The sequence below is a fragment of the Trichechus manatus genome, unplaced genomic scaffold, assembly GCF_000243295.1.
Source record: "Trichechus manatus latirostris isolate Lorelei unplaced genomic scaffold, TriManLat1.0 scaffold00080, whole genome shotgun sequence".
Lineage (NCBI taxonomy): Eukaryota > Metazoa > Chordata > Mammalia > Sirenia > Trichechidae > Trichechus > Trichechus manatus.
In genome coordinates this window covers 8,285,187-8,303,347 of record NW_004444016.1, presented here as the reverse complement: position 1 = coordinate 8,303,347, position 18,161 = coordinate 8,285,187, and the positions used below count along the sequence as shown (strand labels likewise).

At 39.0% G+C, this 18,161-nt stretch overlaps 1 protein-coding gene across 1 annotated transcript; it reads right to left on the bottom strand.

The window, feature by feature from the left end:
• Positions 1-6,465: 6,465 nt before the first annotated feature.
• On the bottom strand, positions 6,466-9,027 carry PCDHB1 (protocadherin beta 1). Its single transcript, XM_004381099.2, has one exon. The coding sequence runs from the start codon at positions 8,940-8,942 to the stop codon at positions 6,489-6,491; it is 2,454 nt and encodes an 817-aa protein (XP_004381156.1). The 5' UTR covers positions 8,943-9,027; the 3' UTR covers positions 6,466-6,488.
• Positions 9,028-18,161: the final 9,134 nt, after the last annotated feature.

The following is an 18,161-nucleotide window of genomic DNA, read 5'->3' as shown; positions in this document are numbered from 1 at the left end:
TAGTTCTGATATCTTAGTTTCTAATAGTAACTATAATAGTTTTTTTTATTTTGCTTTTTAAGTAAGTGTACTTTCAGATATCTAATATTATTTTGAGCCAGTGTCATCAACTATTCTTTCTGATATTGTATATGGGGAAGAGCCATGGTCCAGACCTAGTCTTTGTTAGGCAAGTTGAGATCAAAGAGAGGGGAGAGAATGAGCTCTAAGGTGGACATACCCAAGTACCAGAGAATTCTAACTAATCACTACTATTTGACAGCCCCTCGTCAAGCAATTCTGCATATCAGAACTTTACCTTCATCTTCTGCTCAGTCTTCCCCAGGAAGAAGCATTATATGAAGAAGTTACCACAAATTATAATTAACCAACCATTGGGTTTGAGAGGGAGGATTAATGGGAGAGTGAATGCCCATGGTTAGTCAATTGCAAACTATTTAGTGCAATTCTTGGCCCAAGCAGAGTTTCTTCATTGCCTTGATTTTTATTTTTACCCTTAATGACAAACTGTTGAAGCCCTAGTGGCGGTGATTAAGAGCTCAGGCTTCTGACCAAAAGATCAGCAGTTCAAATCCACCAGCTACTCCTTGGAAACTTTATGGGGCAGTTCTACTCTGTCCTATAGGGTCACTATGAGTCGGAATCAACTCGATGGCAATGGGTTTGGGTTTTTTTGGTTTTAATGACAACTGCACCAGCAATATAAACTGTTGCCGATAATTTTCAGTGAGGAAGCAGGCATTGACTGTCCAAAGACAAAGATAGGAGATTTATTTTTAAATTTATTACACCGCAGACGTGATGACTTCTTCTTCCCCAAGCTGCAGCCACCACCAAGCCTTAACACACCTGTATAAAAGCCTTTGCCTCCTCAGGAAGTATAATTCTTCCGTTATTTCCTGGATTCCATAATGTTTTCTTCTGTGGTTCCTCCAGGGCTGATCTTGGAGTAGTGTATCTGCAGCCCATGCTAATTGGCCATCTTGGCAAGAACCAGAATCAATATTATCTTTTCTCTGCCATTCTCTTCATTCTCTTCTGGAATGTCAATGGGACCCATGTTAGAGTTTTTAAATCTATCTTCCATGTCATCTGTAGCAGTTTTAAAACACAGTCCCCAAATTCTTTGACACTCCTCTCTTCAAGAGATAGGACCTATATCCCCTCTCTTTGAATCTGGGTTCTATGACTGCTTGACCAATGGAAAAGTATGATGAAAATGATGCTTGCTCTTTTGGACACTACAGCATGTTTTGAATCATGTTTTGAAGAAGCTCAAGCCACATAGACAGGCTACATGTAAGTATTCTGATTGATTGCCAGCATCAATCATATGAGTAAAGTCACCCCCAGATGATACTAGCCCATAGCCACCATGCTGCTACCAGCCTTTGAGCCTCTCCAGAAGAATCCTCTGGCATCATACAGAAGAGGCAATGCCTTGTCTCTGCCTTGTCTGAATCCCTGACCCACAGAGTCCATGAGGATAATAAAACGGTACTTTTGAAACTGTCTTCTTTTTCCCTCCTTTCCCTGCCTTTGTTCATCTCCTAGCCCTGCTGACATGATCTAGAATCAGGTCTTGTAGTAGTGATTTGGACTTCCTGCTCAACATGATACTGGAAATAGTACAGATAACTTCATTGAGCCTATTGGCTACAGGGTTCAGTATATAGTCTGGAGGTTATGTCTGTGTCCTCCAGCCTCCATAGACCTGCAACATACTATAATGTATAGTTTCAGGAATCTGTTGGTAGTGGTTTTTCAAACTACTTTTATGAATATGAGAGACCCATCTTAGCTCCTGGCTCCAAGCAATGATCCTGGATTTTATTTTCCAGCTTTCATGGAGAACATTTTCTTCTTAATACCCCATAAGAGCTAACCTAATGGCAGCCACTGCCAGCTTCCCATCCTGTCATTCAGAAATCCCAGGGTTTCAGCCCTGTTCACCATTTTGTTTCTTTTCTATTTGTTACTTCATTTTTTAAATTTTCTATTTTAAATTTTATCTATCATTTCTCTGTGTTTAGAGCAGAGCATGGGGCACTGCAGCATAAGCTTACTTCACCAGCTTGACCAGAAAATCCTTGTTAATTTTACTTTTTCACATTGTTTCAATGTTATATAAATGCAACCAATAGTTTTAAAATATTATTTAGAATGTTACATAGATTTGGGAATAAAGCCAAATTTTTGGTGGAAGACCAGGTGACTGATCAGTCACATAGTCTGAGGACATTCAACTCTGTAGAAAATAGACATTGATGTGGGAAAATTATACGGATGAATTCTTATCCCAGGAAAGAGATAGGTTCATCTTTAAATGGAAAACAAAAAAATACACAGACATGACAGAAAGTAGTATATTTACTTATTTTTAGGATAATTACATAAAACCAGACAGAACAACTCTATTTCTTGTATATCTGTAGGTCTAATTTCAGCATATAAATCTATTTTAATGATATCTGTTATACATAGCTTATAAATCTATAAACATGTCTACATAATAAAATTTTAAAAATTCATAGTTTTATAACTAATAGAAATTTAAAATTGAGTATAATTTCATTTAAAGTTGAAAACTTCATTATGAGTTAACCATGACAAGATTAAATAGACATGTTTATAATCTAACATATGATTACAAAGATACTAACTTTTATCAAAATATGTTCTATATGGATAATTCCAGTCTTAAAAACCTGTTATTCATCTCAGATAAAAGGGTTTGCTGAATAACGAAATAAATAATGATAGTATCCATAAGTCCATGAGCAACTGAATAAATAAATGAGAAGTGACAAAACTTCCTTACAGAAGAATTCTGATTAATAAACGTAAAAGGAATGAAGCAAATAGAAAAATCACCATTAGAAAGTCACAATACTAATTGCCACTGGAAATATCCAGCAATGGATGCTAAAATTAGTGGGCAAAGCTTAAGCAGGAATCTGACATTTGCATAGTTTAAAAGTATCTCCCCCAAAGTACTTATTAATAAAAAATGTAAAAATAATAATTTTACACTGGAAAAACCTGGCAGATATTACCTTAATAAAGTGAAGCAACATATTGACATCATGTACCCCTCACATATGATGCACTGAGAAGGTCACAACATCACTTCTGTGATATGCTTCCCAATAATGCATAACCTCAATCTAATCATGAGAAAACAAAGATAATTCTAAATTGAGGGACATTCTACAAAATAACTGACCAGTACCGTTCCAAAGTCTTAAGGTCATGAAAGACAAGGAAGGACTAAAGAACTGTCACAGGTGGTGGATACTAAGGAGACATGACAACTAAATGCACTGTGGGATCCTGGATTGTATCCTGGAACAGAAAAAGGAGACTGGGGGGAAAATTGGTGAAATATGAGTGAAGTCTGTAGTTTAGTTAACAGAATGGTGCCAAGGTTCATTTCTTAATTTTGATAACTACTATGTCTATTTAAAAAAAAAAAACAACCAAACTTGTTGCTTTTGAGTTGATTCCAACTTACAGTGACTCCATAGGCTAGAGTAGAACTTTCCCATAGCGTTTCCAAGGAGCAGCTGGTGGATTTGAACTGCCGACCTTTTGGTTAGCAGCCAAGCTTTTAACCACGGTGCCACTGGGGCTCTGTTATGGCTGTAGAAGATATTAACATTAGGAGAAGCTAGGCAAAGAGTATGTGGGAACTCTCTGTACTATTAATGCAGATCTTCTGTAAGTCTAAAACTATTTCATCATAAAATATTTTTAGAGGTTTAAATTCTCTATAAATCAACACTCCCAATAGAAATGTTGCACTACATGTCTAAGTTAAATAGGTAGTTGAAGCAATTTTCCCAAATCAGCTAGATAGTTTTAATTTTAAAAATATCATGGCCTTTTTGTACAAGGCACTCTTCTAGGCGCTTGTGTTATTTTAAAAAAAATCTAGTTGCTATCTAGTTGACTCCGACTCATGGCAACCCTATGTGTGTCAGAGTAGAACTGTGCACCATAGGATTTTTAATGGCTGGTTTTTCTGATGTAGATCACCAGGCCTTTCTTCCAAGGCACTTTGGGTGGACTCCAACTTTTCTGTCAGCAGGGAGCTCATTAACCCTTTGTACCACCCAGGAACTCCATAAATCCAAATAGTTCTAATGTTACTTGACATTTTGGAGGGAGTAATTGCCGTAATTATTTCCATCCTTTGTCTTAGAATTTGCTGATGGAGACCTGAACTTAATCTTAGCTGTATACAGAGCTTGCTCCAAATACAAATGGGTAACTTCATATTCAGTTAACTGATACAGAGATGTTTTTAGTTTTTAATCATCAGATAAAATTGGAATTTGCTTAGGAATTTGAAGTCTGAATAAAAATAAAATTGGATCATTTAATCCAGTGGTTCCCAAATCTGGAGTCAGTGACCAAATTTTCACTGGTCTAAGGCAAAAATTAGGAAAAAATGGCAAAATATTTTTCTCATAAAACCATGTGTATTTTTTAATGTATAGTTTCCTTTATGAGACTGTCTTACCATATTAAAATGTCATTTTCTTTATGTAATAATAGTGGTAGGAAATGGTAGATTTTATCTTGTTTAATTTAATACTCATACTTAGAAAAAAAGTTGGCAAACCTATGTCTCCTCTCTACTTTGTCTCTGTGTGTGTGTGTGTGTGTGAGAGAGAGAGAGAGAGAGACAACTTTACTATTGTTTGAAAACCAAAGTCTTAAAATCACTAATCTACACCATTTTTTTCCTTACCCTTGACATCAAGTCAGCCTCCACTGATTATGCTCACATCATGAAATGTAATAAAGTTAATCAATGACAATTACATAATCAAATTTATGGAATGTAATCAAATGAAGTTATTCCAGTGTCTTTTAATTAATAATGTTTTCTTAACTGATTACTGCTTATCCATAAAAGTTAATTCTATGTACTTTTTCACTTAAAGCCTCTGATTTCGCATGCCTTAACCAATCATAACCCAAATACACTGAACACTTTTATGTTCTGTGCAAGAAGACCTTTACTCCAAACAAGCAGGATTATAAGTTATGGAAAATATTTTATATTAATAAGAAAGATGATTCACTGATATACATATTCTAAGATATACTGACCTACCTTTAGAATTCCAGGTACAAATAGTGTGTCCTCCTTTGCAAAAGGAAAGAGGATGTATCTTTGTGAATCTGAATTTACACACATTCATATAAAATAACGCACATAAAGAAAGGCTTATTAAAGTAAATGATTAATTTTTAAGGCACAGTAGTAATGATAATATTCTTGAAATATGTTAACATTTTAATATTGTTTGTTTAATTTTAAAGTAAGAAAACCTAAAATAGCTTGTGAAGGAAAAAGTGATGATCGAAAAGAAGCTTAACTTGTTTGCCTACTCTCTCTCATTTTATGAATGATTTTCTAGGAAATACCTCTTTTTCTCAGTTTCCATGTCATCACTTTTCAGAATGCTCAGAGGAGAAAAAAAAAATGGCTTAAAACCAAATCTAGTACTACCTGAAAGTTTATCTTTTCTTAAGGGTACTTAATTGGTATTAACAAATTTTTTCCTTTAAAGCTTTTTTATTTCATAGTTTTCTCAAGCATCTATAGCTATATTAACTACAGCATGCCTAACTTATTTTTACCCTCACTAACTCTTCATCCCTCACATTCAAATAACTGCTATCTGATAAGGCAAGGATAGACATCTAGCTATGAAAGAGAGAGATTAGAGACTTGCCAAGGCCCCAAACAACCGCTGAGAAAATCTACATCTAGCTTAATTTTGGACAAGATTCCTAAACTGAGTCTCTTTAGCCTTTTATCTGCCCTCACTTACATTTGCAAATAAGTCAAATCTTTTTTTTTCTTTACCCTTCCTCTCACCACAATTATCTCTGAGGACCACCATTCACCAAGCATTCCCATCATTATGAATGATGACATGTAAGGTGTTGGTTCAAATATGATCTCCACTCAAATCAACCATCAAGGGACAAAAATCTGGAAATTTCTGAAAAATGATTAATTATATCCCTACTTCTCAACCCTAATTACTTCCAATACGTCAAAACTGGAAGCTAGCTCTCTTCCTTATGCGTACATAACCTTCTACTGGCAAAATAATTTAAAGACAAAATAACAGGATACCTCTACCGAACAAAGCATTTCCAGATCCAGGACTAATGAACTTTCAGAGGAGGCATGAATAACAGCTCATTCATTACTTGCCTAGCACAGAGAAGATGGGAAAGCAAAAGTTCCCATTCTGCCACATACGCATTTATAGATGGCAGCGTTTCTTTAAACAGGATATATACTCTGGGAATTAGGATAACCTTTGTACTAACTAGGCCAGGTCTCACTCTAGGTTTTCTAAGGCTGTAATCCACTACCATTTTTATTTCTATGAGGGTGAAATATCTTTGTTTATCAAGTGTAAAATTGGGCTCCTCTCATTTCTGGCTGTTAGCATGAGCTACATATAGTCATCAGATATGCCGACATGGCCTTCTAATCCCCGAGAGCTGTTCCTATCAGAATCTGGAGGCAAACTGTCATCAGCCTCTGTTTTTACTTCAGTGCCCGGTGGGAAGGGAAAGTTAGGCATAAAGCGCTTAAGAAACCGGAACTCGCTGTTGCCCGTGCCAGTGGCTGAGCACATTTCATATGAACAAGGCTGGGATAAGGATCCATTGCTTCTTACTTGTACCAGGTTGTTAGGGAAATTACAGTCGTCATAGAAATGTTCTTGAACTGTAAACTTTTCTTTGTATTTAATCTTCTGGTAGATGTGTATAACGAAGATCACTGTGACAGAGAAGAGAAAGATAAAAGAAAGCACAACCAGAGAAATGACCAGATATTTGGTGGATGGATTCACCTTTCTAGGATGCTCGGATGGATCCTGGAACTGCAGGTAGGGCTCTGAAAAGCCATCTACCAGCAGGATGTTAAGTGAGGCAGTGGTGGAGAGAGATGGTTGACCATGATCTTGAACAAGAATAGTCAGTTTCTGCATCATGGGGTCTCTCTCAGATATCTGCCGCAATGTATGGATTTCCCCATTTTGTCGTTGAACAGAGAATAATCCAAGGTCAGTGGCCTTAAGTAGATGGTATGAAAGCCAAGAATTCTGACCTGAGTCACCATCCACAGCCACCACCTTGGTCACCAGGTAGCCTGCTTCGGCAGACCTGGGTACCAGGTCATTGCATGGCAAGGTGCCATTCTGCAGTGGATACAAAATCATTGGACGGTTGTCATTATCATCCAGGACAACCACTCGGACAGTAACTTGGCTACTCAGTGACAGGAAGCCCCCGTCAATTGCTCTCACTACAAACTGAAAATCCTGGATGGCCTCATAATCCATGGTTCTCAATGCATAGAGCTTCCCATTGTCTGAATTTATGGAGATGTAAGCGAAGACTGATAGATCACCGCTTTTTGGAGGCAGCAGAGAATATGTTACTTGGGCATTCTCACCCAAATCTAGATCCTCAGCATGTACTTTGCCAAGAAAAACTGCAGGGCTGTTGTTTTCTCGAACAGTCAAGACGTAGGAGTCTTCCTGAAATACTGGCGGATTGTCATTAATGTCAGATATTAGCACCTCTATCACAGTCTCAGTGGACAGACTGGGTGGTCCAGTATCCATGGCAACAAGGGTGATGTTATAACCTGAAACTTCCTCCCGGTCCAAGCTTTTGTCAGTGACCAGAGAGTAAGAATTCCGAAATGTAGGTTTGACTGCAAACGGGGGATCTCCTCTGAGAAAGCAGGTGATTTTTCCTCCCACTCGAACGTCACGGTCTCGGATAGTGAAAAGGGCCACTACGGTCTGTAGCGGGGAGTCCTCAGGAAGAGGGCTGGACACGGAGGAGACCATCACTTCAGGGGGGTTGTCATTCACATCCATCACTTCCACCAGGACTTTGCTATGGGCAGAGAGACCTCCTCCGTCCGTAGCCTGAATGTCAATGTCGTATGTTTCAAGTGCTTCAAAATCTAGGGGCCCTCGGAGTCGAATCTCTCCAGTTTGAGAATCAATCTGAAATGTCTGGAGAATTACTTCTGGGTTTTGAGCTAAAGAGTAGGTAATCTCCTTGTTGGTGCCCTGGTCTAGGTCCGTGGCAGTCACCGCGGCCACCAAAGAACCACTGCTGCTATTTTCCGGTAACTTAGCGCGGTACACTGGTCTGGAAAACTGGGGAACGTGATCGTTGACGTCCAGAACCACTACGCGGATGTGGGCGGTGCCAGACTTGGGCGGGGACCCGCCGTCCACCGCGGTAATTGTCAAGTTGACTTCAGGCTGCTCCTCCCTGTCGAGAGGTTTATCCAGCACCAGCTCGGCATACTTGGGCCCGTGGCTGCGGAAGCGTGTGTGCAGGTGGAAATAGGCGTTGGCGCTCAGGGTGTAGTTTTGGAGACCATTGAGGCCCACGTCCAGATCCTGGGCGCTCTGCAAAGGAAAACGTGAACCCAGGGGGGTGCTCTCCGGAATCTTTAAAAGTGGCTCCTTGTTTAGGAAAATTGGGGCATTGTCATTGATATCAAATACCCTAACCTCGGCACGGAAGGACTGCAGCGGCTCCACTAGGACTATTTCAAAGTGCAGAACGCACGGGTCGGCTTTGCCACAAAGTGACTCCCGATCCAGTTTCTCCTTCACAAACAGATCCCCTGTTTTGCGGTGGAGCCGGAAATGAAGTTTGTTGCCCTCGGAAACGAGCCGCGCCCCGCGCGCCGCCAGCTTCCCGACTTCCACCCCCAAGTCCTTAGCTACATTGGCCACAAATGAGCCGCTCTCCATCTCCTCCGCTACTGAATAGCGGATGGTGGCCGCACCCCCTACAGATACACACAGAAAAAGCAGAAGAGATCCCACTTGCCTGCTTTGCAAGACTTTTCTGCTGGCAACCTCCATCCGGTCTCACAAGGGCTCTCTCCGCTACCAAAACCAACTGTTTGCGGATACACTTTCACTTTTCCGCAAGTCTCCTGCAGCCGCTGCTTTCGACTTTGCTAGCCTCTAGCCGCGGCACCACCAACGGCTCAGTCTACTGCCCGCCGTAAGCTGTTTTGCACTTGAAAGAAAATTTGCACTGAGCAACTCCCCAGACTATCCAATGTATTAATAGGTATGTTCTCATGCCAGAGAGTGAGGTAGAGGTTGAAAGTTTGTTGCCAGAGCAACAACAGGCTCGCCTTTTCAGAAAAAAAGTCCTTGGGAATTGAGAGACCAATGAGGACACTTGCTGAAGCTGAAGTCATAGTATCTGCGAGCCGGCTGGGACTGCTTTAGCAATGGGCAAGTAGCGACGAATAAGCTACATCTGCACTCTTCACAGTCCGCCCGGGGAGCAAGGGAGAGGCAAAAAGACACTGCAGTGTCTTCTGGAGTCCGAGCTAAAGATATTGGGGGAGACTGGGGGAGCGTGGGGTATGTGGTCAGTAGGCAAATGATAGAGGGACAGGCAAACATCCTTCAGGAAACTGGGATTCAGTAGGTACACTGATAGGAGACTTATCCAACTAGCCTCTTGATTTGCACAAATCCATTCTCTGCCCCAGAACGCTCGAACGCTTAGGAGGTAGCTGTCTTGTCACTTATTATTACAGTGGTGGTAATATTTACTGGGTATGATTTCTTTGTACTGGTACTATGTTAACTGATTTACATACATTACCTCATTTAACCTTTGCAATAACCCTGTGAGATAGACATTATTTTTTTTTTTTAAATAGACCTTTTTAGCACACATATTAATTTATCAGGAGAGAGAGATTTTCTCCTGGAATTTTTATTATGAATTTGTATAATGGAGAATGTCTTTATATTTTCACAAAGGATGCAAAGACGTTCTTCGGATGACCACTTCATATATCAACTTATGACCAAAAGCCAAAGATAATTTTGGGAAGGCATTTCTATAGGAAGTGTAAGTAAATAAGTTTCTGATGGTATAACTTGAGAGAGGAATTGGAGTTTAAATTACCTAGAAGTATGAATAGACACATCTGTCTTCCCAAATCTACTTCAAATATCAATGATCTTAGGAAGGTTCTCGATAAGGACTGGATAACAAAAAAGAAAAGAAAATAAAATAAAAGACTTTTTAAAGAGCATTTTTAGCTTTACAGAAAAATTGTGCAGAAAGTACAGAGAGTTCCCATATATCCCCCCATGCACATTGTTTCCCGTTATTAACATCTTAGATTCTTGTGGTACACTTGTTAGAACTGATGAACCAATATTGATACACTATTGTTGACTGAAGTCCATAGTTTACATTAGGGCTCATTCTTTGTGTTGTACAGTCCTATGAGTTTTGACAAATGCTCAATGTCACGTGTCCACCACCACTACAGCGTAGTTTCACTGCCCTAAAAATGCCCTGTGCTCCACCTTTTCATCCCTCCGCATTCCCCCTGATCCCTTGGCAACCACTAATCTTTTGTCTATAGTTTACCTTTTCCAGAATGTCATATAATTGGATCATACAGTATGTAGCTTTTTCAGATTGGCTTATTTCACTTAGCAGTATGCGTTTCAGGTTCCTCCAGATCTTTTCATAGCTTGATAGCTGATTTCTTTTTATCACTGAATAATACTCGATTGTATGGATGTAACAGTTTATCCATTCACCAATTGAAGGGCATATTGGTTGCTTCCAGTTTTTCGCAAATGTGAATAAAGCTGATATAAACATTTGTGTGCAGGTTTTTGTGTGGACATACATTTTCATCTCACTTGGGTAAATACCTAGGAGCGTGATTGCTGGATTGAATGGCAAGCCTATGTTTAGCTCTGTAAGAAATTGCCAGGCTGTTTTCCAAAGTGGCTGCACCATTTTATCCGGATGGAATCATGTCATCTGCTTATAGAGATAGTTTTACCTCTTCCTTTCCAATTTGCCTTTTATTTCTTTTTCTTGCCTTATTGCTCTGCTAGGACTTCCAGCACAACATTGAATAGGAGTGGTGTGAGTGAGCATCCTTGTCTTGTTCATATTTTCATGGAAAAAGCTATCATCCTTTCTCCACTGAGTATAATGTTGGCTGTTGGTTTTTCATAAATGCCCTTAATTATGTTGAGAAACTTCCCTTTTATTCCTATCTTTTTGAGAGTTTTTATCAAGAAATGGTACTGGATTTTATCAAATGCATTTTCTGCATCAGTTGAGATGATTGTGTGGTTCTTTTCCTTGTTCTATCAATGTGGTGTATTACACTGACTGATTTTCTGTTGTTGAAACAACCTTGCATTCCTGGACTAAATCTCACTTGATCATGATGTAGAATTCTTTTAACATGCTTTTGGATTCTGTTTGCTAGTATTTTGTTGAGAATTTCGGCATCTATATTCATAAGTGATATTGGACTGTGATTTTCTTTTCTTGTCGTGTCTTTGTCTGGTTTTAGTACCAGAGTAATGCTGGCTTCATGGAAGGAGTTAGGGAGTATTCTGTCCTGTCCATTGTTGAAAGTGGTGTATTGAAGTCTCCAACTATTATTGTAGAACTATATATTGCTTCTTCAACTTTGTTAGTGTTTGCTTTATATGTTTTGGGGCTCTAATTTTAGATGCATGTATATTTGTAATTGATATATCTTCTTGATAATTTGACTCTTTTATTGTTATATAATGTCCTTCTTTTTCTCTTACAGATTTTGACTTACAGTCTATTTTGTCTGGTATCAATATAGCCACCCCAGCTCCCTTTTTGTTGCTATTTGCATAGAATTTTTTTCATTCTTTTACTTTGTGCCTTTGAGCCTAAGATATGTCTCTTATAGACACCATATACATGGATCGTGTTTTTTGTTTTGTTTTGTTTTAATCCATCCTGCCACTCTCTGCCTTTTGATTAGAGAGTTTAGTCCATTTACATTTAAGGTAGTTACCGATAAGGAAGGACTTATTTCTGCCATTTTTGCTATTTGTTTTTGCGTGTCTTATACCATCTTTGTCCCTAATTTCCTCCAATACTGCCATTGTTTGTATTTAGTTGAGTTTTTGTCGCGAACCATTTTGATTCCCCTTTCCTTTCGTGAATTTTAAAATATTTCCTGTGTGGTCACCATGTGGATTATATTTAACATCTTAAATTTATAACAACCTAACTTGATACAAACTTAACTTCAGTAACATACAAAAACTCTATTTCTATACTGATACTCTCCCTTCCCCATTTATTTAGGTGTTATCATAAATTACATCTGGAAAATGGCCTGATAGAAATATAGGAGATATTTGTCAAGAGTTTCCTTTTCAATCATACAATGTTTAAAAATGATAGACTTTGAAAAGATGAGGTCCAATCCCTCTTCACTTTTTTTAACAGATGAAGAAACTAAGGCATGAAAAGATGAAGTTAACTTGTCCAGGTCGTATAGCTACTTCATAGCAGTATAAGAACTAAAACTTGTCTTGTAGCACCCTGTCTCATTCTCATCATCAAAAGCATTTGGAGATTTCTCAGTTGTATTCAGCACAGTATATTCTAGATGCTGCCACTTAAGAGAAGTCTAAACCACATTTTCCAAGGGTGAAAAAAGTAAATGAAAGTAGAAAATGTACATAACATTAAAGACATCCTGACATGAAGGAGTTAACATATCCCTGAATCTCCATCAGGTGCCTTAACACCTGGTTTAAACGTGCATCCCTAAACAGTTTAGTTTTGCCTTTGTTTAAAATTATACATAAAGTGTACACTAGGTAATCTTCTGTTTCTAGTTTCTTTGCCTCATTATTTAGATCAGTGTGAGATTCATTCATGTTATTGTGTTTGTTGTTGTTGTGTGCCATCGATTCAATTCCAATTCAAAATAACCCTATATGACAGAGGAAAACTTCCCTATAGGGTTTTCTAGGCTATAATCTTTACAGGAGAAGATCGCCTAGTATTTTCTTCTGTATTCTAGTTTATTTATTTCCATTGCTGCATAGGATTCCAATGTATTAACAATGCCCTTCAGCCAAAGACCATGAAGGACAGACCTGTAGTTAAACAAAGTTGGATTTAGCGACTCATTGCACACCACAGGGAACCATGGGGCATCTCAGCAAGAGGGCGTTAGAAAGAACTTGTTATAGTATTTGGGCTTGTGTTAGGTGATTTAGGGGAAGGTTCAAGGAAGTAGGTCTTTGTTCTGGACTGGATGCTGTCAGGAAGCAGAGTTAATCCTGTTACTGCCTATCTTAATTCCTACGTAGAAGATGAGAAGAATGAGGTGAGGCTAAAGCTGTAACTGGAAAATAAGCAGCAATCATTCATATTAGCTAGGATAGAGAAATATTTAGTCATTTTGTGAATTGGACAATGTTCTTTGTTTTCTGTGTTCAGACATGGTTATGGAATGGCTTTGTTTTTCTCTTGGTACAACACCGTCACAGAGTGTCCTTGTCTGATTTTGGTGTTCTAGGAAATCGTTTTTGTTCAAGAGGCGAACAGCATGGCCTAGCAGTGAGTACCAGGGCAACTCACAGCTGTCAGGACTGCTTTTGTCTTTCTCAGTATGAATACACCAAAATTCGTTTACCCATTCTATTGTTCTACTGTTCATAGCAGCAGATTGTTATACATGTCATTTGGTGCACATGTGTACACATTTTGGGGGGACAGATACTTAGAAGTGGCATTGATGTCACAGGGTATGTTTCTTTTCAGTTTTACCTAATATTGCTAAAATGCTTCCTAAGAGGTTGTAGCAATTTATACTGTCATCAGCATGTGACTTCCAGTTATTCTAATCCTTTCCAACGCATAGTACTGAACAAAACAAAATAAAAAACCAAACCAGTTGCCAATGAGTTGTTTCAGACTCATGGCAACCCCATGTGTTTTAGTGTAAAACTGTGCTCAATGGCTGTGATCTTTCAGATCTTCCAAGGTGCCTCTGGGCGGATTTGAACTGCCAACCTTTTGGTTAGTAGCCGAGCTCTTACTGTTGATCCACCTAGGGGACTCCTAATACCTAGTATTACTAGTCTTTTTAATTTTAGATTTTCTGATGATTCTGTGATTAATTGTGGTTTTCACTTTCATTTCTCTAATAATTATCAGTAAGGTATGACACCACTTTGTGTATTGTTAGTCATTTGTATATCCCTTTTGGGAGGAAGTTTTTGTTCTGTTCTCCTGTCCATTTTTTACATTGAATTATTTGTCTGTTTCCTACTGATTTGTGGTAGTTCTTTATATATTCTGAGTCTGAGTCCTGAGTACCCCTGTATAAATAAAAGATGAATTTATCCTTACGCACTATCTGTCTACAAGGAATGTTGCTATTGTTAGTTGCTATCAAGTTGAGCCAATTCACGGTGACCCCATGTGTGTGGTGTAGAACTGCTCCATAGGGCCAGTCCTGTCTTCCAACGTGCCTCTGGTGGGTTCAAACTGACGATCTTCCAGCTAGTAGTCAAGTGCTTAACTGTTTGTTCCACCCAGGGACTTCTAGTCTACAAGGAATAGCCTCAAGTAATTTGGGTAGAGGAAACAGAATATAGGATCTGCTAGTGTTATGTAGTATCATCAAAAAGGCGATCTGGTATTTTTTTAAAGGATATATTTCTCCCAATTATTTACACATTATGAAGAAGCTTTTGGCATCCTAGAAATCTTAATGCAATAGGTTTATAAATAATTCATTCAATTAAAAAATTACATAAATTGCAAGAAAACATATATTCTTCCAAGTTAAAGTACAAGAAATAGTGCTCTTCAATTATATTGTTCTGAATCTTAATCTGGTTGGTTAGCCCCCAGGTTATGTATTAATATCAGTTGGATGGGGTTAAATTCCAAAATATTTTCTGTTCCCTCTGAAAACTTTGTGACTTTTAAATGTGGTGATATATTTTTTAAGTCTTTATTCTTTCCTGTGAGGGTAGAACTAGAGGCCCACAGAATAAATCTACAATCTCTTATGTTGTACTTAAAACCTAGATGTTGGGAAGAGGGTACACACACAGCTAGTGGGATATCGTGAAGCTTTGGGAGAACAAATTTTTCTTCCAAAATAATATCTAAGTACTAACTTATGAACTTAAATCTTATTTTGAAATATTTCATACCTTCAGAAGAGTTACAAGAATGCTCACAATTGCCTATTACTTACCTACTGACTTAGTCAAGCTTCTCTCCTCCCCATAGGCCCCTGAAGTTTAGCTCACCCCTAAGCTGAAGCAGGAGCCCTGATGGTGTAGTGGTTAAGAGCTCAGCTGCTAACAAAATTGTTGGCAGTTCAAATCCACCAGCTGCTTCTTGGAAACCCTATGGGGCAGTTCTACTCTGTCCTATAGGGTCTCTATGAGTCGGAACTGACTCGATGGCACCTAACAACAACAAGAAGCTTAAGCAAGTCCTAAAATGCAGAACATCCCCACTTAATGATTCATTCTGAAAATCGGCCAACAACAAGAAGTAAAAAGTTTCCTGTTATAGAGTCCTGGTTATGCCATCTGCAGTTACATTGATTCCAACTCACGGCAACCCCATGTGTGCAGAGTAGAACTGCTCCATAGGGCGAGGCCTGTCTTCCAAGGCACCTCTAGGTAGGTTCAAACTGCCAACATTTTGGCTAGTAGTTAAGCCTACACAAAGTTCTTACTAACTCTGCTTACCCCTTCTATGTGATTTTAATATGTTTGCAGATTCTGTGGTAAGAAGTTTCTCTCTATTGAAATAGTCTTTTTGGAGGAGGCAGAGCCAACATGGCACTATAGACAGAAGCATCATGTAGTCCCTCTACAGCAAAGACCCAAAAAACTAAGTAAAACAGATACAAACTTCAATACAAGCATCAAATGAAGGGATAAAGAACTCAATCAAGCAACAAATGGAATGAGAAACTGACAGAGAACATAGAATGAGGAGAGCTACAGAGTGGTGGTCCCCTACCAGCTAATGAGGCATGGATTTGCTGTCTTAGACCTTAGCCACCAAGAACAGTGGACAGGGAGTACTAGAAGACAACTTCACAGAGCTCCCAACAGGAGGCAGAGCACTAGGCCTTGCACTGCCTCCACACTTTCCTGAGGGGCTGTGCTGCACTGCCCAGTGAGAGAGACATCAGCTTGCCACCACCCCAATTCCATCCTGTCCCCAAAGGCTGGCTTCCTCAGCACCATATTTATTTTTGTTGTTGTTTCTTCTATCTCTTCCTTCTTTCCTTTCCTTTCTCCTGAACACCTAGCCCTGCGAGCCATCCACACCCCTTTTTGACAGGTCGAGCCACACTGCTTGGCTAGAGAGCCACCAGCACACAACCTCGCCAGGTCTGCCCTGCCCCCACCAACTGACTATGCTGTGATTTTATTTACTTTTTCTTTTTTCTTGCTTCTGTTTCTTCTTTCTCTTATTCTCTCTCCCACTTAACTCCACACACCACATCCTCTCTCTTCCCTCCTGCCTAGCTGCACTGCATGCCAAGCACCATGCCCACTGAGCTGCACAGACATGGACCACCAGATCTCGCCCTGTGCTGCCCCCTGGCCCAGCCCTGTCAGCCTCAGTACGGGCCACAAATGACCCATCTCCTCCCTCCCTTTCGGACCTGTGCTGCTGCACCATAGCTGAGCGACAGGCCTGCCCGCCTGGACAAGGTGGTGAGAAGTATTGTGTCCACAGATGAGCAAGCAACAAAGCAGGCAAAGCCCACCTGCCCAGACATAACCTTATAAAAAAAAAACGATGAAACAAACAAATCTACAATCAATAAATGGAGAAAATAATTCCTGAATGTCTCAGAGACAGCAGACAATATCAAAACATATTAAAAAACAGGACTAGATGGCTCTAGAAAGCAACCAAAATAAAACACCAGATGACTTTCCAGTAGAAGAAAAGGCACTGAGACTACCTGACAGAGAGTTCAAAACTCTAATATTCAGGGCTCTCTAAGAGAGGAAGGAAAACACAGACTAAAATAAGGAAAAAATAGACAAAATCAGGGGAAACCCAGACAAATCAATGGAAGAATTCAGGAAAATAATACAGGAACAAAATGTCAAAATAAACAAGCAACTAGAAATCATACAAAACAGCAATTAGAAATCCAAAAGATAAGCAACAAGATTTCAGAAATGAACAGTGTAATAGAAGGTTTTACGAGCAAATTTGAAACAGTGGAAGATATGATCAGCGAAATAAGACAAATCCTTGGATACCACTTTGAGGAAAAAATTAGAGAAAAGAATGAATAAAAATGAAGAAACCCTAAGAACAATGTGGGATACAATCAAAAGCAAAAATTTGCATGTGATCAGAGTTCCAGAACAGGGGTAGCAAATGGAAAACACAGAGAGGATCACTGAAGATTTACTAACAGAAAACTTCCCTAATATGAAAGATGAAAAGCTGACCATCCAAGAAGCTCAATGAACCCCATATTGGATAGACTTCAAAAGAAAATCATCAAGACATATCATAATCGCACTCACTGAAACCAAAGACAAAGAAAGAATCCTGAGACCAGTTCAAGAAAAATGAAAAGTCACATACAAAGGGGAAACAATAAAACTAAGCTCTGATTACTCAGCAGAAACCATGCAGGCAAGAAGGTAATGGGATGACATGTATAAAACCTTGAAAGAGAAAAACTGCCAACCAAGAACAATATATCCTGCAAAACTCTACTCAAATATGATGGCAAAATTAGGAATTTCCAGATAAATAGAAATTAAGGGAATATGTAAAAACCAAACCAAACCTACAGGATTTTTAAAGGGAGTCCTTCGGTTAGAGAACAAACAGCTTTAGACAACAACATGAATCTCTGGCACAGGACAGCATCAGCCAGATACCAACCTAGGTAGTGAACTCTCAAAGATAAAACAAAACTAAAAGATTTATAACAGGAAACCAGAGAGGTCAATCTGTAAATGACAACATCAGAACAATAAAAGAGAGAATAAATGGTGTAGATGTAGAACTTTCAAACAGAGAAGGAGTCAAGGTGATATCAAGTAATAAAACACTGGTTTAAACTTAGGAAGATAGGGGTAAATTTCAACGTAACCACGAAGAAAGTTAACAAACCTACTCATCACAAACCTACTCAGTAAACACAAAATCTACAAAAATGAAAGAAACAAACAAAAAAAATCCACAAGCAAAAGGAATTCAGCACAGGAGAG

Bases quoted from the DNA above. Each gene is read 5' to 3' on its own strand.
- PCDHB1 (XM_004381099.2), bottom strand. From the start codon at position 8,942: ATGGAGGTTGCCAGCAGAAAAGTCTTGCAAAGCAGGCAAGTGGGATCT.